The following is a 21,450-nucleotide window of genomic DNA, read 5'->3' as shown; positions in this document are numbered from 1 at the left end:
AGCCTTCTGAGAACCCAGAGTTCCGATTAGGAGCCTCTGCAGTATGTTTCCATAGTGCTCTGTGCCTGACGCCATCATTCAAAAAAAAAAAAAAAAAGATTAGTATATTATTTCTTTGAAAGGCAGAGCGACAGAGAGAGAGTAAGAAGAGATCTTCCTTGGGCCGGCGCTGTGGCTCACTTGGCTAATCCTCCGCCTGCAGCGCTGGCATCCCATATGGGCACCAAGTTCTAGTCCCGGTTGCTCCTCTTCCACTCCAGCTCTCTGCTGTGGCCCTGGAAGGCAGTGGAGGATGGCCCAAGTGCTTGAGCCCCTGCACCCACGTGGGAGACCAGGAAAGAAGTTCCTAGTTCCTGGCTCCTGGCTTTGGATCGGCGCAGTGGCGGCCATTTGGAGAGTGAACCAACGGAAGGAAGACCTTTCTCTCTGTCTCTCTCTCTCACTGTCTAACTCTACCTGTCAAATAAAAAAAAGAAGAAGAAGAGATCTTCCATCTGCTGGTTCACTCCCCAAACGCTGCAACAGCCAGGTCTGGGCCAGGCTGAAGGCAAGAGCCAGGAACCCCATCCAGTCTCCCATGGGGGTGGCAGGGGCCCAAATACCTGGGCCATCATCTGCCTCTTTACCAGGTGTGTTAGCAAGGAGCTGGATCAGAAGTGGAGCTGAGACTCAAACCGGTGCTCTAATATGGAATGCCAGCATTGCAGGTGGTGGCTTAACCTACTACGCCTCGATGCCTCCCTGACACCATCACTGTTACTACAGCATTCTGTTCTGTGTATCAGTTTGCTTCACAGTCACCTCACCTCCACTGCAAGGTCCTAAAAGAACGGTGTTTGCTTTTTTGTATTCCTAGTAACTACCAAGCAGTGGCCATTTGTTTGGTGAACAAATGGATTGCCAGTCACTGAAGGTTCTGAGGCTGAGACAGGGAGAGTGTTAAGTATTAGAGGGTGGTGGACTGTCCCTTCTTCTCCTTTTTTAAAATATTTTATTTATTTGAGAGGTAGAGTTACATATAGTGAGAGGGAGAAACAGAGAGAAAGATCTTCCATCCACTGGTTCACTCCCCAAATGACAGCATAAGCCAGAACTGGGCCAATCTGGAGCCAGGAGCCAGGAGCTTCTTCTGGGTCTCCCATGAGGGTGCAGGGGCCCAAGGACTTGGGGCATCTTCTATTGCTTTCCCAGGTGATAGCAGAGAGCTGGATTGGAAGAGAAGCAACTGGGTCTCAAACTGGTGCCCATATGGGTTGCTGGCACTGCAGGTGGAGGATTAACCTATGAACCACAGCACCAGCCCCCAGACTGTCCCTTCTAACAGATGTTTCAGCAATGAACCTCAGTGGGTACATCTAGTGGCCACCTAAAAAACACCTTGTGGCCCTCACTGCATTCACAATGCACCCCACCACCCTTCCAATTCCATTCTAGCTCCCTCCCAGATTCCCAGTCCACTGCTATGCCATCTCCTACTTCAGAGGGCAAACCTAGCCACCCAGCTCCTCATTTCCAGTTCAGTTTCTTGCTCCACATTTGTATTCATCTTTCCTTTTTAGCTGTAGTAATATGAAGTAGCAATCTTCACAACTACTTTATAAGGTAAGAACGTATTATCCTCAAATAAACAAGAAAACTATGGGGCCGGCATTGTGGTGCAGCGGGGTAAGCCACTGCCTAAAATGCCAGCATCCCATAGGTGCACCGGTTCCAGTCCCAGCTGTTCCACTTCTGATCCAGCTCTCTGCTAATGAAGCTGGGAAACAGCAGGAGAGGCTCAAGTGCTTGGCCTCTACCTCCCACGTGGGCAACCCAGATGGAACTTCAGACCCCTGGCTTCAGCCTGGCCCAGCCCTGGCTGTCGCAACCATTTGCAGAGTGAATCAGCTGATGGAAGATCTCTCTCTCTCTCTCTCTCTCTGTCTCTCTTCTATTACTCTGCCTTTCAAATAAATAAGTAAATAAATATTTTTAGAAATCTGCAGCTAAAGAAGCGTCATTCACTTAGTTACTTAGTAAATACGTATAAGCCATGCTCTATGTGCCTGTCAGTATACTGTGCATCAGACACCTGCTACCGTCAAACTTGCATTCTTAGGGAAACAGAGACATTAAACATGTAAACACACACATCTATAATAGTAAGAGATACTATCAAGGAAAGGAACTGAAATCCTCAGACAGACTAACTAGAGTGGGGAGCCTAGGCGTCTTCAGGTGAGACCCGAAGGGTGAGCAGTGGTTAGCCTGGGGGAAGGTGGGCAGCAGAGTTCCAGCTGAGAGGAGGACACACGTGAGGCCCTGAGGCAGGGAGTGGACCAGCTCCTTTAGGGAAATGAAGGCAGACCAGTGCAGCTGGAAGACAAGTAGTGAGCAGGAGAGGACGGCAGATGAGGCCAGATAGGCAGAAACCAGGCCACGTGAAGCCTTAGGGATCACAGTGGGAAGTCTGGGTTCTCTTCTAAGCACAACTCATTTCAATGCTGTGTCTGTTGCTTCTCATCTCCTGGCTGAGTGCGCGCTAGGTTCCTACCTGACCAACCTGTAATCTCTCCAAAGCCACTCCACAGTTACCAATGAAAGGAAGAAATTCTACAAATAAAGTTTCCTGCTTTCATTTCCCCTCTCAAAAAATATAAATCCCCTTTTGACTATATTCAGCCTGAATGACTTAGCCTGGGTTTTAGGTCCTGTGTGTTTTGTTCTGGATTCTATCCCCACACTATAGAAATTGCTATTCAGGGGCCAGCACTGTGGCACAGAAGGTTAAGCCTCCACCTGCAGTGTCAGCATCCCATTTGGGCATCGGTTCAAATCCCGGCAGCTCCACTTCGATCCAGCTTCCTGCTAATGCACCTAGGAAAGCCGTGGAGGATTGCCCAAGTCCTTGGGCCCCTGCACCCATGTGGGAGATTGGGAAGAAGCTCCTGGCTCCTGGCTTTAGCCTGGCCCAGCTCCAGCCATTCCAGCCATTTAGGGAGTGAACCAGTGGCTGGAAGATCTGTCTTTCTCTCTTTCCCCTCATCTGCCTTCTCTCTCTGTATCTCTGCCTTTCAAATAAATAAATATATTTTTAAAAAAAGAAATTGCTATTCAGTATCAACAACGCCCCCCATTATGACCTCTCTTAATCTGTTTTTCTGTTGCTATAACCAAATGCCACAGACTGGGTAATTTATACAGAACAGAGCTTTACTAAGCTTACAGATCTGGAGGCTGGGAACTCCAAATGCACGACACCATCCTCTGCTCAGCTCAGCATCTGGTGAGGGCCTTTCACTGGGTCATGGCATGGCGGAAGCATGGCACCACAAGATAAAACAACACAGGCCGGCGGGGGCAGGGGGTTTGTTTTAAAAAAATTATTTATTTATTTGAAAGAGCTACATGGAGAGAGAAGGAGAGGCAGAGAGAAAGAGAGAGAGAGAGAGGTCTTCCATCTGCTGGTTCACTCCCTAATTGGCAACAACGGCCGGAGCTGCATCGATCCAAAGCCAGGAGCCAGGAGCTTCTTCAGGGTCTCCCATGTAGGTGCAGGGGCCCAAGGACTTGGGCCATCTTCTACTGCTTTCCCAGGCCACAGCAGAGAGCTTGATCAGAAGTGGAGCAGCCAGGATTCGAACAGGCGCTCAGAAGTGGAGCAGCCAGGATTCGAACAGGCGCCCAAATGGGATGCCGGCACTGCAGGCGACAGCTTTACCCTCTAAGCCACAGCGCCAGACCTGGTTCCACTTCTTAACACCTCACAGTGAGGATTATATTTCCACAGGAATTTTGGTGGGGACACTCAAAGCATGGCACCAACCCAGTGAGTTTTTCCTTTTTCTTTCCTTCACAGCTATCTATAGACTCTCACTTCCTCTTTCAGTCAGAACCGATCTTTTTTTCCCTAAAGATTTATTTGAAAGGCAGAGTGATGGGGGTTGGGGAGGCAGAGAGAGAGAGAGAGAGAGAGAGAGAGAGATAGCATCCATCTGGGAGCTCACTCCCAAATGGCCCTGACAGCCACCTCTGGCTAGACCCTGAAGCCAGGAGCTAGGAACTCCATCCTGGTCTCCCACATGAATGGCAGGGATCCAAGTACTTGGGCCATCTTCTGTTGCCTTCCCAGGTGCATTAGCAGGAAGCTGGATTGGGAATAGAGTGGTCAGGACTGGAAGCAGCACTGTGATAAGGGATGCTGGAACCCACTGTGCCACAACATTGACCCTAGAACAGGGATTTTTTTAACCTACAGTCCACACACCCTATAAACCAGAAGTTCATGAATTTAGATGGAATAAAAAATAAGTCATCTTTACTTTCAATAAACTGTAACTGAAATTAAATCTTGTGATGTAGAAAATAAACTTCAGGAGTACAGGCAGTACATATGACATTGTCATTGATAGCAATTACCATCAATTAATATTTTCAAATCACATTAAAGTTGTTAAAACATTTCAAAATATCTCTACTTTACAGTGATGGCAGAGTTAAGCCCATGATCATGACTTTAAAGTTTTATTGTTTTATTTATTTAAAAGGCAGAGATCTCCCATTCACTGGTTCACTCCCAAATGCCTCCAGCAGCTTTGGTTGGGCCTGGCCAAAGCCAAGACTTGGCAACTCGATCTGGGTCTCCCACGTTAAGTGGCAGGGACCCACTCTCTTGTACCATCAGCTTCTGCCTTCCAAGGTTTGCATTAGTGGGAAGCTGGATTTAGGAGGGCTAACTCAATCATGTTATTTAATGTTTTAGTAAAGAAATGGTACAGGCCGGCGCCATGTCTCACTAGGCTAATCCTCCGCCTGCGGCGCCAGCACACCAGGTTCTAGTCCCAGTCGGGGCGCCGGATTCTGTCCTGGTTGCCCCTCTTCCAGGCCAGCTCTCTGCTGTGGCCCGGGAATGCAGTGGAGGATGGCCCAAGTGCTTGGGCCCTGCACTCCATGGGAGACCAGGAGAAGCACCTGGCTCCTGCCTTCGGAGCAGCGCGGTGCGCTGGCCACAGCGCACCAGCCGTGGCGGCCATTGGAGGGTGAACCAACGGCAAAAGGAAGACCTTTCTCTCTGTCTCTCTCTCTCACTGTCCACTCTGCCTGTCCAAAAAAAAAAAAAGAAAGAAAGAAAGAGTACAATAGTATAAAAATGCATACTGCTAGATGAATACACATTTCTTTAAATATTGTGATAAATGTATTTTATATTTGATTTTATCCAAAGCTCAATCCCTGACCCTCAGTTAAATTATTGTATACTTCCTTATATCTCACCTACCTTCACTATCTCAAACACTACCTCGTAGATGACTCTCCAAGATACCTCTCCTAATTTTTTTTGCTCCAACTTCAGTCCTGGATCTTAACCTCCCTGCTGTGCTAACCAGGATAAGATGCTATGCAGCAGCAGTCTGCCTGGGTTCGAGTCCCAGCTCTGCCACTTACCAGACGCATGCCCCTGTGTAAATGATTTAACAGCTCATATTGCAGTTGCTTCATCTCAAAAGGAGTTAACAATAGTATCAACTCATTAGCATTATCAGAATTAAAAGTCAACATGTGCAAAACACTTAAAACAGTGCCTGATACATTTTAAGTACTCAATAAATGGTAGCTATAACAAGGCACATCTTCAACCAACCCGATATATTTTTCAAAGACATCTTTATTTGTGTATTTGAAAGGCAGGGTGACAGAGAGTGGGGAGAGAGTGGTGGGGGTAGGGAAATCTTCCATCTGCTGGTTCACTCCCCAAATGGCTGCAACAGCCAGGGGTGCACAGGCTGAAGCTAGGAGCAAAGAACTCCATCTGGGTCTCCCACATGAGTAGCAAAGATCCAACACTTGACCATGATCTGCTCTCTTCCCAGGACAGTAGCAGGAAGCAGGAGCAGATGGAAGCAGAGCAGCCAGGACTTCAACTGTCTGATATGGGATGCTGATGTCCCAAGTAGCAGCTTAACTCCCTATGCCACAACACCCACCCCAACATTTTAATTTGATGTGTATTAACAGGTACAGTGCTAGCCACTGGAAGACACAGTTCCAATCTAATGACAGAATTCTGATGAAGTTATTGCTTCAAAACTTTCAATGTCTCCCCTACCGGCTCCAAACTTGGTAGCCTTGGAGACCCTCCACAAATAAATCTGCTTTCCCATTTTCTCATCTCCTGCTCTACTTCTTGTAGCTGATGTTCTGGCCAGATTGGACTGCACTGCTTTGAGAATAACCTGTGTTATTCTATTTCTGTATTTCCTCACACATTCCAATGCCTCAAATATGTACCTGAAGGCAAAGATTTCTATGATTATTTCCTTGTGCTATGCACGATGCCGTAATACACATAATTGCAATCTTACCTAAGTCACATACTTGCTTCCTTCAACCTTTACTCAATTTGTGAGCACTTCATATAGGCCAGGCCCTGTGTCAGGTACTTTCAAAACAAAAAAAGAAGAAGAAAATGAGGGTACTTCAAAAAGTTCATGCAAAATGGAATTAAAAGATGTACATTTTAGTGCAAAAATTTTTTTTTTTTTTTTTATTTTTTGACAGGCAGAGTGGACAGTGAGAGAGAGAGACAGAGAGAAAGGTCTTCCTTTGCCGTTGGTTCACCCTCCAATGGCCGCCGCGGCCGGCGCGCTGCGGCCGGCGCACCGCGCTGATCCGATGGCAGGAGCCAGGAGCCAGGTGCTTTTCCTGGTCTCCCATGGGGTGCAGGGCCCAAGCACCCGGGCCATCCTCCACTGCACTCCCTGGCCACAGCAGAGGGCTGGCCTGGAAGAGGGGCAACCGGGACAGAATCCGGCGCCCCGACCGGGACTAGAACCCGGTGTGCCGGCGCCGCTAGGCGGAGGATTAGCCTAGTGAGCCGCGGCGCCGGCCAGTGCAAAAATTTTTGAAATCTATGCATATAAGGAGACTTCAAAAAAGTCATGCAGGGGCTGGTGCTGTGGCGCAGCAGTTTAAAGCCCTGGCCTGAAGCGCCGGCATCCCATATGGGTTCCAGTTCAAGACCCGGCTGCTCCATTTCCCATCCAGCTCTCTGCTGTGGCCTGGGAAGGCAGTAGATGATGGCCCAAGTCCTTGGGCCCCTGCACCCACGTGGGAGACCCGGAAGAAGCTCCTGGCTCCTGATCGGCACAGCTCCGGCCATTGTGGCCAATTGGGGAATGAACCATTGGATGGAAGACCTCTCTCTCTCTCTCTCTCTGCCTCTCTCTGTGTAACTCTGACTTTCAAATAAATAAATAAATCTTTAAAAAAATTATGCAAAGGGTATACTATGAAAAAACTGTGCATGGATTTCAAGATATTTTGCATCCAAATAAACTTATCTTTTAATTGCATTTTTCCACAAACCTTCTGAAGTACCCTTGTACATAAAACACAGCTGTGCTCTCAAGGTCAAAGTCCAGTTCTGGAGTAAAACATAATCGCATACATGTCCTTCCCTGTGAAAGGTATGATCAGAACAGGAACGGGCATCAAGAAATGAGCACTCAGGAGGCAAAACTAGCATTTCAGAGATGTTGGCGTTTGGGCCTAGATAAAGGAGAATATGTGTAAAAGAGAGGTATGAAACAACGTCTGGGGGCCAGCGCTGTGGCGTAGCGGGTAAAACCGCCGCCTGCAGTGCTGGCATCCCATATGGGCACTGGTTCGAGTCCCAGCTGCTCCACTTCTCATCCAGCTCTCTGCTATGACCTGAGAAAGCAGTAGAAGATGGCCCCTGCACCTGCATGGGAGACCCGGAAGAAGCTCCTGGCTCCTGGTTTCAGATCAGCACAGCTCCAGGCACTGTGGCCAACTGGGGAGTGAACCAGCGGATGGAAGACCTCTCTGTCTCTGCCTCTCCTTCTCCTTCTGTGTGACTCTTTCAAATAAATAAATAAATAAATAAATCTTTTTTTAAATGTCTAAAAAACAGTTCAATACAGCTGGAGTTCAAGGCTATACATGAAGCTGGAGAGGTAGCAGGGCTTTCTGGCAGGCACAGGAATTCGGACTTATCACACAAGTAATGAGGAAATGGGGCTTAACAACAGCGTATGGCCATTTGTTGTTTGGAAAGCTCACTCCTGGCAGTATCCTGGCAGAGAGGAAAGTCCAGAGCAGCAGCACTGTCCAACAGAACTTTCTGCGATGACAGGAACTTTCTATAATCTGTGCTAGCCCTTAGGAGAGCCACTAGCTAGCTGCATGTGGCTACTGGGAACTTGAAATATGGCCAGTGTCACTGTTGTCTGAACCAGAGACAAATTAGAGAAGCTGTGGCCCATCCAGTGAGATTAGCTAGAGGAACAGAATTAGAAGCAAACGGGCAGAATCTTGGCAAGTTTAAAGGCAAAGGAGGCTTGTGAGGAACAGTTTGACAAGTAGGTAAAGGAATGGGGGCGAAGGGTCACAGAAATCAAGTGTGACCTATGTCAGGAAAGAAGCATGATCAAATGTCAGATGCTTCTGTCGGGTCACGCAAGGTGAGAGCTGAACAAGTTGACTTTGCCAACTGGGAGGGCCCTGGCGATCTCTGCCAGAGCAGCCTGGGTAGTGGGAGCTGAAGAATGGGGACAGCGAGGGAAAGAGAGAACGTTTAGGTGAGTACAACTTTAATTCCAGGTCGTAGCTGTGCAAGGGAGCTGAGTCTATATGGAGGCTGTGAAATTGAGAGGGTTTTGTTTGGGGCTGGGAAAACAGAAAAGAGGTTACAAACGCCAAAGGGCAGCGAGCGGACAGTCTCTGAGTAATACAGGAGTGTCAGCAGGTCAAACCTAAGGGGATTTCCTTGAGCCCAAGGGAGGATCCCTCGTCAAAGGTGGCCCGTTCACAGGTGGGAGGTGGGCAGGGGCGTAGAGGTTAGGCAATGCGCAGTGAAATCTGGACCAAGCTCTGAGGGTTCCGGGAGAGGCGAGCGGCTAAGAGCAAATTAAAGAATTGCTTTCCCCGCAGTATCTCTGTGTGAGCGTGTGTGAATCACCATAAACTACCAGCACCTCTATTTTTATGGCGTTGATTCAAGATTGAGAGTAGAGGGCAAAGCTTAGTTAAGAGTTTCAACTTAAGTGTTCGGCCGCGGGATCTGTAGACAAGCCCAAGCCCTCTGTGGGGAAGGGGAAGCGTGCAGCGATTAGTGAAAGACAGGAGCACGGCGCCTAACAGGCCTCGACCGAGAGACCAGGGTAGGTGCAGGGGGCGGGAGCCCGCGCTACACTAAGGCTAAGAAGCCGGAACAAAACGCCCACGTCTACAGCGCGCACCTCCTCTCCCCGGCGCGGGCACCACCGGGGCGCAACACGCCGGGGAGAGGCCCCACCCCGCAAACCCCGGGCTCGCCGGTGCCAGGACCCGTTCTCCCTCTCTGACAACAGCTCCCAGGCGCGCGCTCCTGCTGGACCCCGGCCAGGACGTGCCAACCTGCGATTCACACCCGCATAGGCGGACCCAAGCCGGGCTGCCCCAGGCCGCCGACGAGGCCGCGGGCAGCGGGGGGAAGGGCTGCTCGACTGCAAGGTCGGCGCGCGCCGCCGGCTTCCGCCCCACCCACTGCGCGCGCTCCCAGCCCGGCCCCGGGAGCCGCGGCCCCGGCTCGGGCGCCTGCGCAGCGCGGCTCTGCCCGCGGCCTCTGGCACTCCTTTCCCCTCCCCCAATCCGGTCGCACCCTTGCGCCTGCGCTGTGCGTGTTCCGGGGCTGCGGCAGCCATGCTGAACCCGTACCGAGAGGCGAGTGGGGGGGATAGGGTCGAAGACAGCGGGCTAAGAAGCCGGGGATGTGGAGAAGCGGCAGCTTTAGAGAGCTCTGGGTCTCGGGATTTAGGCCTGGGCCACATGGCCCCCTTGGCCCCCTGCGCGACCCCCAAAAACGTACGGGAGACTGGCCCTCGTGGCGAGGGGGGGAGGAGGGGAAGCGGACACGTGACCGCGACCAGCCAATCTGGGTGCTGCTGACGTGGCCGCGCGGCCGGGGTGCTCTCCCCACCCCCCCAGCCCGCTTGGGAGGGGAGGGGCTGGGGGCTACGCCCCCTCCCCCAACACAGCTTCAGTTTCCGGGGGGGGTTGACACCCCGGATTACGTTCTCCCCCCGTACCAAGCCGCGGGCAACATTGGAGCCCCCCTGGAAGGTGCCAGGATCCAGGTGAGAAGGGGCCTTTGGGGAGGCGGGGATGTCAGTTCTTAGGTGCTTAACCAGTGGCGGGGAGTCCGGGAGGGGGGTTCTTGGGGTGCAGGATAATTCTGAGGGTGAGAAAGCCTGCCCATCTAACACTTCAGTGACAATGGGAGCGGGGAGGGGAGCGAGCAAGAGAGGGCCTCTGATGGGGGGAGGGGGACGGCCAATCTCATGCCACATGGCAATTGGAGGGCAAAAGGACGAGGGGGCGGTGTGTCCCCCCCTTCCAGTCCTCCCCTGGGGGTACGGGAGCCCAGAGCCAGGTGAGAAGGGATCTTTTGGGGTGGCTGGTGGGGGTGGCCTGGCAGGCTGAGGAATGGGAGTGGTGGCTGTAGTTGCTACCCTGGGATGTGAATGCTTTTACAGTTGGCAACCTCGGTTGTGAACTGGGAGTGTTCCCAGATGCCAACTCCCTTTTCCCCCGAAACTCTGGAAGGAGCATTTCTGAGCTCCCTTTGTGTTGGGGTAGGAAGCTCGCAGCCATCACATGGCATGCTGGAGGTTACGCTTCGAGTCGCTTATCGCATTGCTGTGCATTCACGTGGACACGGCCTGTGGGGCCTTCTGCGCAAACCCTCCTAGGGTCTTACCTTCACGCTAGTCTACTCCGAGCTAGAGGGGGGGTTACAGGCCGAGGCTGGGGTCTGCTTGGGGGTAGGAAGCAGGCCCAGCCTGGGTGCTGGGAGGGGGCTTAGAAAGCACGGCTCGAGTCGCGAGGGAGTCTGACTTGGAATGCTTTCACACTCCCAAGGATTCGGGTTTCTCCGGGGTGGCCTCTTCTCTGGCCGCCTCGGCCCCCTCCCCCAGTCCTGAACAGTCCTCTCCTTGTGTACTGCGGGGGAGGGAACGGAAAGGAGGGAAGAGTTACTTTTCCAAATTACTGAGCAGCAGTAGCCTCCCCTGTGACTCATGTAGGGGAAGGGAGGACGGGGAGGGAGCCGGGAGCGGTGATTTTCCGGAATGCGGGGACATAAACGAGAGTCATGTCTGGCTGCCCTTTCTCTTTCTGGGGCTCAGTATTTTCTCAGCCTCCCGAGTTTCTTCCCCTGGCCGGCCCCCTGATGGGCCTCTGTGCTGACCTGCGAAGCCCCGGGTGGAGGAAAGCGGCCGGGAAGGCTGGGCCGCTGGGGGGAGGGAGAAGGCCTCTGCAAAGCTGCTGTGTCATTGCCCTCCCCGCTGCAGCCGCCGGGCGGGGCCGGGCCCGCTCCCGCTCCCGCTCCCCGGCGTGGGGGCAGGGGACGGCCGTCCCCGAGGCGCGCTCCCCTCGCGCGGCTTGTGTGTGTTGGGTGGTCGAGAAGACGGAGGCCGGCGGCCATGTTAGATGCAGTGACCGAGGTTCGGGTTCAAGGCTCCTGCGACCGAGGGAGGGCGGCGAGGGTTGGAGTTCCAGGACCTAGGCCCTTTGAGACCTCCCGAGGGAAGGGAGAGCTTTTCTTGAGTTAGTTCATCTACAGGAACTCCTTTCTCAGGCACACGAGTCTGTTGGCTTCCTTGGGAGCGAGGGAAGGGGAAATGGGCGGCCGCCGCCCCGCCGAAGCCCAAGCATGCTCCAGTGGCGGGAACCCCTGTACTCTCTAGTTAAGGGGCTGCGGACGGCAGAGACGCTTTAGACTGCCTGACCTTGGCCTCTGGTTCTTTATTCATAGGCTGCTACCCTATTCAGATAACCAAATCGAGAGGAAGACTTAATAGCGAGTTGGGGGAGGGGGCGAAACGGCTCCCAAAATGGCTCCTGCCCCTCCTCGGAGGCGGACGGCCCGGGGGGAGGGGAGGAGGGGAAGAAGGAGGGGGAGGGCTAGTCTGAGCCGCAGCCGCCGCCTCCTCCGCTCGCCCTCCTCCCTGGCGCTGACCGATGGACGAGCCGCTCCGTGGGGAGGACTCCGGACCCTGGTGGGGGGATGGGGGCTCTCCCGCCCCTGCGACGGGGGGACCCTGCGAGGGGGGCGCGGACCTGCCTGGGGAGGGGGGCGGGGAGCATGGGGAAAGAGCCGAGCTCGCCGGCGAGGGGAGGGTGTTTCCCGATTCGCCCCTTGTAGGACCTGTTTTTTCCGCCCTGAGCCAGACGCCGGAATGAAGTTTTGGGAGGAGGTGGGTGACATTTTGTAGGGCAGGTGGGTGCGTGTGGCGATTCTGCCTCCACTTAAGGGCTGCCAAGGTTTTGCCGAGCGGCAGATGTGTGTTGGTAACTAAAGGCGTGATTGGGGAGGGACTGGAGAGGTGCTTGGGCGCACGAGTTGGAGAATGTAGTCCAGCTTTGGTGGCCTTGTAAAAAGCCTTTGGGAGTTAACAGAGTGTCTCTCTCTTTGTCTTTGGACTGTGTGGTTTGGGAGAGGGAGGGGAGGATTTTGAGACTCTGGCAAGCCGGTGTTGTGGATTGGGGAGGATGGTAACGTTCGAGCCCTTCGTCGCTGCATTCGGAGCCCTTAGCTGTCCGCAAAGACGAGCAGGCCGCGGCTTCTAAGATGGCGTCTTTCTCATTTCAGAATCTCCTGCAGCGGCCTCACTGCCGAGAACAACAGCCCGACGGGCGTCCTGCCGCCACGCCCCTGCCGCCGAGGCCGACTACGCCCACGCGACCCCTCCCGGCTCCCTGCGGTCTGGCCAATGGACGAGCTACGAATGGCACGACCTGCTCAGGCCCGGCAGTCGCCACTCGCACCGAGCTTGGAAGACTGGAAAGACTTTGTTGGAGGGGGAGGCGGGGAGCGGGTGCTGGAGGCTCTGGGGAGATGGCTTCTGCACCCCTTCCAGCCTCCCTCTTTCCCTGGAGTCGCCGAGCCGCAGCGCAGCCAATTGGCTCGGAGATATGGCGGGCTGCCGCTTCCCTGTGGGTCTATGCGGCACTCTTGCCTGGTGACTGACGCCTTGGAAAGGAGGTTTATGACGTCATTGCATCGGCCGACCAATGGAAAAGGCTCCCGCGGAGAGGTGTTCCTCCCCTTTCGACTTGGCCTCTTCACGCGCGTGAGCGAGCGAGTGCGCGCGGAGGGGGTGGGGGAAATCTCGGGCAGGGTGGCGCGCATGAGCGGCGAGGCTCCTCCCCCCCGCCTATATATAAAGGGCTGGCGCGGAGCTCGGCGGCGCCATTTCGCGCTGGAGTGGAGCAGCCTCTAGAACGAGCTGGAGGATTCTGCCTACAGAAACAGAGCTTTCGAGTCGTCGGGGGCCGCCATTACAATCCACGTCCATCCACTTGGAAATGGCCTTCGGCTCGGCCTATGACCGGTCCCGGCGGACAGTACAGACCCTATAGAAGCCCCCGGAGCTCCCCTTTTTCGGGCCCCGCCCAATCCTCGGAGTCTGTCCACCCCCTCTACTCCGCCCTCAAGAGGATTTCAAAGATGGAGGCGGCGTCTCCCTAAACCACTTTTCGTGTTCATCCGCCTCCATCCGAAGTCGAAACGGGACTTCGTCCATCCCGGACGATCCCGACAGGAAGCGGGGACCCCTGCAAACCAGCAGCGGGCTGTATTGTCGGCGGTGTCTGGGATCGGGGCCGTCTTTGGGTTTGAAGAGCGCGTCCCCCGTTGCTTGCCCGCCTAAGCTGAGGCCGCCGCCATTTTCTTGCTGTCTGCCGCCTGCGAAGCGCGCCAAGCTGCCGGGAGCTCTCCGAGAGGTAGCGGAGGAGACTGTGTGTGTGCCAGCTCGGCGGAGGGGTTATCGCCTGGAGGGCCGACGGCAGCGGCCTCCCCCCCACTTCCCGGGTTATGCCGGGCCGGGCGGTGAGGGGAACCGAGGCCACCCGGACTTTCTGCGGCTGAGGGCAGCGCCGGTTCCCCGCGGTCAAGATGTTGCAAAACGTGACTCCCCACAACAAGTACGTCCTGGCGAGCCGCGTGTGGGTCGGGGACGTTGGGGCGGCCGCTGCGGGGGGAGCACGGAACGACGCCGGCGCGTTGCTGGTCGGCGGCGCAGCTGTTGACTCGGGCTCGCGGCGGGTGGGGGTGGACGACGGTTTTGGAACGGGGGCGGCGGCGCGGTGGCTGCGGACGGGGAGAGTGCAGGTTGTCACTTTGTTCATTAGCTTCCCGCCGGGGCCCGGGTTTCTCCGAGGCCGAGGGAGCGAGCTTGGTGGCAGAGACGTGGGGATGGGGGATTTTAAGTGGGCGGCGGGCCTGGTGCCCAGCGACGGTTTGCCACCGTCTTCGGGGGGACTCACGGCCACCTCCAGTGCCATTTAGGGTTGCCATGGTGATGGAGCTTCGGGCACTGACAAGGGGGGTTCCCAGCAGAGGGGAGAGGGAGCACTCGGCCGGCTAGATTGTATCCTTAAGTTCCTGCTTGTCTGGGAGTGGCTGCATGGGATGTTTTGGGGGTTGCATTGAGAGTTTCATTCAGGGCGGGAGGGTGGAGCTAAGGTTTCCTTAGCTCTGCGGATGTAAACAGTGAGATTTCGGCGGTGGGAAACACCTGGTCCAGAGGAGCGCCAAAGGGACTGTAAACTGGAAGCATTATTGGTGTTAGGTAGCCGAAGTTGGAATCAGATTTTCAGCGAGGCGGCGATGGGGCTCTCACACACAGGGAGAGGAGACTTGCTGCCCTTGACTGTTGAAACTGTTCTTAATTCCTTGCTAGAAGGAGACTTTTCAGTTTGTGGGCTGGGGTTCAGGCTGTGGAGCCTGACAAACAACAGTGCTCTGGGGTCTGAATTTGAGTTGGTATGATTGTTGTGTTGGATTTTTGAGTCCATTTCCTAATGTGGAGTTAACTGCATCAGTTGGTGGAGGAGCTAATGACCCACCTAGTTCAGTTCTTGGGTATCTAATTTTATGAAAATTTCCTCCATTATTCTTCCTGTTTTCACCGGCTTCCCTCAGGTCCAACACCATGGCAACCACCAAACCCCTAGTGATGAAGCTTAGGCTTGAGTTTTTGAACTCCACCCATTTTATTTAAGCGCCATCCCCACAGGGCTGTAGTTCCCAGATGCTCTGCTATCCTGCAGCCCCAGTTTCAGCTGAGTGACCTTTCTAAGGTCCAAACACAGAATTGGGCATGTAGTGCAGATTACGATTTTTCCTGATGGTGTTTGTATGTGTGCGCGCGTGTGTGCGGGGGCGAGCGGCAGAGAGGGATTACTGCATGTAATTTTGTTTCCCATCTTACAGGCTCCCTGGGGAAGGGAATGCAGGGTTACTGGGGCTGGGTCCAGAGGCGGCAGCACCAGGGAAAAGGATTCGAAAGCCCTCCCTGTTGTATGAGGGATTTGAAAGCCCTACGATGGCTTCAGTGCCGGCTTTGCAACTGACCCCTGCCAACCCACCACCCCCGGAGGTGTCTAATCCCAAAAAGCCAGGACGAGTCACCAATCAGCTTCAGTACCTGCACAAGGTGGTGATGAAGGCTCTATGGAAACATCAGTTTGCCTGGCCATTCCGGCAGCCTGTGGATGCTGTCAAATTGGGCCTTCCGGTGAGTAGAGACGGGATTGGGGGGTAGGGAAGTGAGAAAGAATGCGTGTGAGTGGGGGTGGGTGGCCTAGTGTAGGTGCTGCGGCCCCTAGGGAGTCCCCATTTCACCCCTGTAGGGCAGCTAGCCACCAGAGCTTTGGATTCTTGGTCCTTTGTGATTGCTCCAGCGCTTGCTCTCTTATCTTGGCATCTCTTATTGTGCCCTCCATGTGTCCTTCCTTAACTTTTGTGCCCTGGCTCCATTTTACAGATTCCCACCCCAGGTTGGGAGAGGACCACGGTGGCCAAAATTCTTAGCTTCTTCCTTTCCCTCATGCAGTCCATGGATAGCCAGCCCCAGAGGTAATGTCACAGGATGGGAAGTTTCCAGAGTGGGAGGGAGGTGGGTGGTTAGAGAAAGGCAGTAGGGGCCTCCCAGTGGGTGTTAAAGAGTCCACCATTTTTCTTTCTGTCCTGTAGTTTTATTAGGGGCCGCAGTTTAGGAACTATATTCATTTGATGCATAGAGGGGAATGTGTGATTGAGAGTTGGCTGGTAGTTTCTGTAGGAAAGTAAGTTTTTTCATGGCTCTGATTTGAGATTTTTGTTGTTGTTGTTGTTTAGGACTATCACAAAATTATAAAACAGCCTATGGATATGGGTACTATTAAGAGGAGACTTGAAAACAATTACTATTGGGCTGCCTCCGAGTGTATGCAGGATTTCAATACTATGTTCACCAACTGTTACATTTACAACAAGGTGAGTATTTCTTGGTTTACTTAACAGGTGGAGAGGCAATATTGCTGTTGCTAGGTGTTTTGTCCATGTAGCGTTCTGTGTGTGTGTGTGTGTGTATGATTTAACTGTGGAAGGTGTTGCCCAAGTAGTCAGGGTTCTAAAAAACCTGAGATGCAGGTGGTAGCTACTAAACACAGTGGTTGTCTTCAGAGAGCCTACACTTAAAGGTTACTTAAGTAGAACACATTTTATACTTGGAGATGGTGGCCCTGTTTCTCAAAAAGCTCTGGAGACCAAAACAGCAAAATCTCTTTTCTGTCAGCTCTCAGTTCCCTGGTTTCTGAATTTTAAGGGGCAAAGACAGTGTGGCTTTGGGATTTGTTAGTGGCCTTGCGTAGGTAATTTTCAGCATTTGATGATGAAATGCTAAGAGGGTTGGTGACCTGGGACTAGGAATTCCTCAGAGATAAGTCTTTTCTGCAGACTTTGAACCTTATTTGTTTGTGTTTTAGCCCACTGATGACATTGTCTTGATGGCACAAACACTGGAAAAGATCTTCCTACAGAAAGTGGCGTCAATGCCCCAAGAAGAGCAAGAGCTCGTGGTGACCATCCCTAAGAACAGCCACAAAAAGGGGGCCAAGCTGGCAGGTAGGGAGAATGGGTTTTGCAAACAAAAACCTAAGCGTAGGAAGGAGAATTTTAAACTAAATTTTTCCTCCCTTTTTCTAGCACTCCAGGGCAGTATTACCAGTGCCCATCAGGTGCCTGCCGTCTCTTCTGTGTCCCACACAGCCCTGTATACTCCACCGCCTGAGATACCTACCACCGTCCTCAACATTCCCCATCCGTCAGTCATCTCTTCTCCCCTTCTCAAGTCCCTGCACTCTGCTGGCCCTCCGCTCCTTGCTGTCTCCGCAGCTCCTCCAGCTCAGCCTCTTGCCAAGGTATAGATCAGTGATTTCTTTGGGAGTGGGGAGGGAGAGGTTTTGAGTGAGATGGACCTGAGGTAATAGGCTTCTGTGTCATTTTTCTCTGCAGAAAAAAGGGGTTAAGCGGAAAGCAGATACTACCACCCCTACACCTACGGCCATCCTGGCTCCTGGTTCTCCAGCTAGCCCTCCTGGGGGTCTTGAACCTAAGGCAGCAAGGCTTCCGCCTATGCGCAGAGAGAGTGGCCGCCCCATCAAGCCCCCACGCAAAGATTTGCCTGACTCTCAGCAGCAACACCAGAGCTCTAAGAAAGGAAAGCTCTCCGAACAGTTAAAACATTGCAATGGCATCTTGAAGGAGCTGCTCTCTAAGAAGCATGCTGCCTATGCCTGGCCTTTCTATAAACCCGTGGACGCTTCTGCTCTCGGCCTGCATGACTACCATGACATCATTAAGCACCCCATGGACCTCAGCACTGTCAAGGTACCCACTGCATGGGGCAGATGGGATGCTCAGGCAGTGGTTGGAGCCTAGGGATCACTAAAGCAAAAGTCACACTTCGTTATGGGCACACAGCAATCTTTGAATCTTGGTACTTTATGAAAATGGTAGGGCAAAAAGAGGTCAAGTGCTTGGTGAGAGTCCATATTTCCTGGAGTTCGCTACACCAAGGATGGGTTTTATCTTCAGAGCAACACTACTTAACATCTACAATTAAGTTGTACTTATTTGGAAGTGTTTGAAATCAGGGAAAAGGGTGGGAAAGGGTCCAAGACCACCTCCCCCTCCCCTACACCTGATTTTTTTTTTCTAGACATAAATGTTTCTGCAACCCACCCAAATTCTTTTGACTTGAAACTTGAACTCCAGGGCACAGATCCTTAAAGTCATCCGCACTGTGCTCTCAAGAAGAGGGCTCCTCTTGTGGTGTCTGGGGTTGGCAGGGAAAGGTGAGTCTCTCTGCCTGTGCAGCTTCTGATGCTGCCTCCTTCTGCAGCGGAAGATGGAGAATCGTGATTACCGAGATGCACAGGAGTTTGCTGCTGATGTGCGGCTTATGTTCTCCAACTGCTACAAGTACAATCCTCCCGATCATGATGTTGTGGCCATGGCCCGAAAGCTACAGGTGAGTGAAGAGTTGGGCTTTGAAGTGTTAAATGGGTATGGGCAGAGATTTTGATTTCAAGTGCCTCAACCTAGCGCTGTGTGGAACTCTGCTCCCTGTTCTTTTGTAAATTGGAGCCATACCACTGGGTAGTTGGGTTTAGTCAGGCTGTGTATTGGCATAGTTTTAAGTCTACCTCTGTTTCCAGGATGTATTTGAGTTCCGTTATGCTAAGATGCCAGATGAACCACTGGAACCAGGGCCTTTACCAATCTCAACTGCCTTGCCCCCTGGCCTGGCCAAATCCTCTTCAGAATCCTCCAGTGAGGAGAGTAGCAGTGATAGCTCCTCTGAGGAAGAAGAGGAGGATGAGGAAGAGGAGGAGGAAGAAGAGGAGAGTGAAAGCTCGGACTCAGAGGAAGAAAGGGCCCATCGTTTGGCAGAACTACAGGAACAGGTATTTTGTCACTCTTCAGTCTTTACTGGGTAAGAGGTTAATGCCCTGCCTTTGTCCTAATTCTTTCTCTGAGTCTTACTTTACTGTCTACTTTACCTAACTTGTGTCTGATTTTCTTCAGCTGCGGGCAGTACATGAACAACTGGCTGCCCTATCCCAGGGCCCAATATCTAAGCCCAAGCGGAAGAGAGAGAAAAAGGAGAAGAAGAAGAAACGGAAGGCAGAGAAACATCGAGGCCGAACTGCAGTTGACGAAGATGACAAGGGGACTCGGGCACCCCGCCCACCTCAGCCTAAGAAATCCAAGAAAGCAAGTGGTGGTGGGGGTGCCGGTGCTGCTGCACTAGGCCCCCCTGGCTTCGGACCTTCGGGAGGAAGTGGCACCAAGTGAGTTCTGACAGGGTAGGAGGAGAAGCTAGCTTGGCTAATTTGCAGTCTCCAGAGGGTGCCATCTTAGATCCTTTGCATAGTGTTTCTCTAAACTAGGTTCAGTAGACTTTATGCAAATGGCCAGGTAATAGAACAGGCTTTGGCTCTCCAGGGTGGTATGAAAGCAGAATGTAAACAGGTGACCACAACTGAGGTCTAGTGAAACTATCGGAAGAACAAGCAGTAGTGGCACTTGTTTTCTGGGCCAGTTCACTGCTGCCACCTCTAAAATTAATAAAGTTAGACTAGTGTGTTAGTAGTGCTTTAGGGGACAAAAAGGTAAGAGCCATTCCAGTGTATCTATCTAAATTTAGTTTTCAAAGCCCAAAGTAAATATGAAACGATTGGCCTGCCAAGAGTTCAGTGAAATGCTCTGCTTCCCTAATAATGCTCAAGGAGCCCACCTGTGGTTCAGTCATTGTCTGAATGCAGTAACAGAAGCTCCCCCCTCTAAGCAGGAAAGGAGGACTGTTGGGTTGAACAGTGGGCATGTGTTAGGAGAGGCTCTTTCTCTACTTGACAATTTGCTTTTGCCTATAGGCTCCCCAAAAAGACCACAAAGACAGCTGCACCTGCCCTGCCCACGGGTTACGATTCAGAGGAGGAAGAAGAGAGCAGACCCATGAGTTACGATGAGAAGCGACAGTTGAGCCTGGACATCAACAAGTTACCCGGGGAGAAACTCGGTCGAGTTGTACATATCATCCAGGCCAGGGAACCCTCTTTACGTGACTCAAACCCAGAAGAGATAGAGATAGACTTTGAGACGCTCAAGCCCTCCACTCTGAGAGAGCTTGAGCGCTACGTCCTTTCATGCCTGCGAAAGAAACCCCGGAAGCCCTACAGTAAGTGTGATGAAGGGCAGTGGGTGTGTTTAACACTCGATGATCAGCTCCCAGGATGTAGGAACCCGTTGGCTGATTCTTGATCTGATGTTCAAGAAAGGAATTTGGCAACCCAGGGGCTGATTACACTAGGGTGCTTAAATAATTGTACTGAATCCTATTAAATTTTTTTTTCCTAGCCATTAAGAAACCTGTGGGAAAGACAAAGGAAGAATTGGCTTTGGAGAAAAAGCGGGAACTAGAAAAGCGGTTACAAGATGTCAGCGGGCAGCTAAATTCTACCAAAAAACCCCCCAAGAAAGGTGGGTGTGGTTTCAGGCTGCTGCAGACTGTGTTCTTCTCTCGACTGCTTTCACATCTTTAACCTTGGTCTTTGTCCTGCAGTGAGTGAGAAAACAGAGGCATCCTCTGCACAGCAAGTGGCAGTGTCGCGGCTCAGTGCTTCCAGCTCCAGCTCAGATTCCAGCTCATCCTCTTCATCTTCCTCTTCTTCAGACACCAGTGATTCAGACTCAGGCTAAGGGGCCAGGCCAGATGGGGCAGGAAGGCTCCGCAGGACCGGACCCCTAACCCACCCTGCCCCGCCTCTTTCCTCTTGGTGTGACACTTCATCTCACCTTCCCTCCCCCCTCTGTAGGAGAGCTGGCTCTGCAGGGGGGAGGGATGCAGGGACGTTGCTGAAGGAGGAGCATGGACAGCAAACTATGGAAATCCCAGCCCCATTGGGAGTGACCTCGGGCACAGAGGGCCCCCCTGCTCAGAATTCCTGGGATGGGGCAGGGCCGCAGGGTGGGAGTGGGCAACAGCCCTATTAGGGATTACCTAAGGTCATGGCTACCCTGTTCACTTCTAAGGACCCTGTTGTGAGGTTGATAGTTCTAATTTATTTTAAGCTAGGTAAGGCTGAGGGGGTTACGGCCATGATCCCCCTTAGCCTCCATGGGGAGGGGAGAAGGGGGAGCGCTTTTTTTTTTACGTTGACTTTTTTTTTTTTTTCTACTCTGTTTTCCCTTTATCCTTCCGCACCATTTGGGGCCCTGGGAGTTTCAGTCATCTCCCCATTTGGTCCCCTGGACTTTCTTTGTCTGTTGATTCTAACTTGTAAATAAAGAAAATATTATTCAAGTTTTGAGTTACCTTAGTAACAGATGTTTTCATAGTCTTTCTAAAGGATTGAAGGTTTGGATCTGATCTAGTTTACAAGAATACTTGACTCTTTGCCTTAAGAGTTTAAAATTCGAGGTTTGAGGTAGACTTTGAGGTCCTTACCAGCTGAATATGTGAATTGTCTCACACAAAAAGTGGAAGTGGGGTAGAGGTAGCAAATTTGTAACTGCCTTAAGGCAGTTGAGTCTACTAAGTTAAATTTCACTGCCTTTGCTTCACTTTGCATGTTTACAGA

The 21,450-nt window shown here is 52.5% G+C and overlaps 1 protein-coding gene across 12 annotated transcripts; it reads left to right on the top strand.

Annotated features, from left to right (window-relative positions):
- Window positions 1-8,507: 8,507 nt before the first annotated feature.
- On the top strand, window positions 8,508-21,173 carry BRD2 (bromodomain containing 2). Of its 12 annotated transcripts, none has more exons than XM_070074701.2 (14): window positions 8,508-8,579; window positions 12,632-13,965; window positions 15,257-15,560; window positions 15,810-15,901; window positions 16,163-16,300; window positions 16,792-16,930; window positions 17,012-17,226; window positions 17,321-17,695; window positions 18,210-18,338; window positions 18,526-18,774; window positions 18,896-19,161; window positions 19,744-20,048; window positions 20,228-20,350; window positions 20,433-21,173. In XM_070074701.2, exons 5-14 carry the CDS (start codon window positions 16,190-16,192, stop codon window positions 20,567-20,569), a joined length of 2,049 nt encoding a protein of 682 aa, XP_069930802.1. In that variant the 5' UTR covers window positions 8,508-8,579; window positions 12,632-13,965; window positions 15,257-15,560; window positions 15,810-15,901; window positions 16,163-16,189; the 3' UTR covers window positions 20,570-21,173. The 12 variants fall into 12 exon arrangements, 11 of the variants coding, with proteins under 11 accessions (XP_069930802.1, XP_069930799.1, XP_069930800.1 ...); XM_070074699.2 differs by lacking the exon at window positions 8,508-8,579 and adding an exon at window positions 9,653-10,115; XM_070074700.2 differs by lacking the exon at window positions 8,508-8,579 and adding an exon at window positions 11,342-11,483.
- Window positions 21,174-21,450: the final 277 nt, after the last annotated feature.

The sequence above is a fragment of the Oryctolagus cuniculus genome, chromosome 5 (genome assembly GCF_051225735.1).
Source record: "Oryctolagus cuniculus isolate XC-2025 breed Fujian yellow rabbit chromosome 5, ASM5122573v1, whole genome shotgun sequence".
Taxonomy (NCBI): Eukaryota; Metazoa; Chordata; class Mammalia; order Lagomorpha; family Leporidae; genus Oryctolagus; species Oryctolagus cuniculus.
This window is presented reverse-complemented; position numbering and strand designations above follow the sequence as displayed.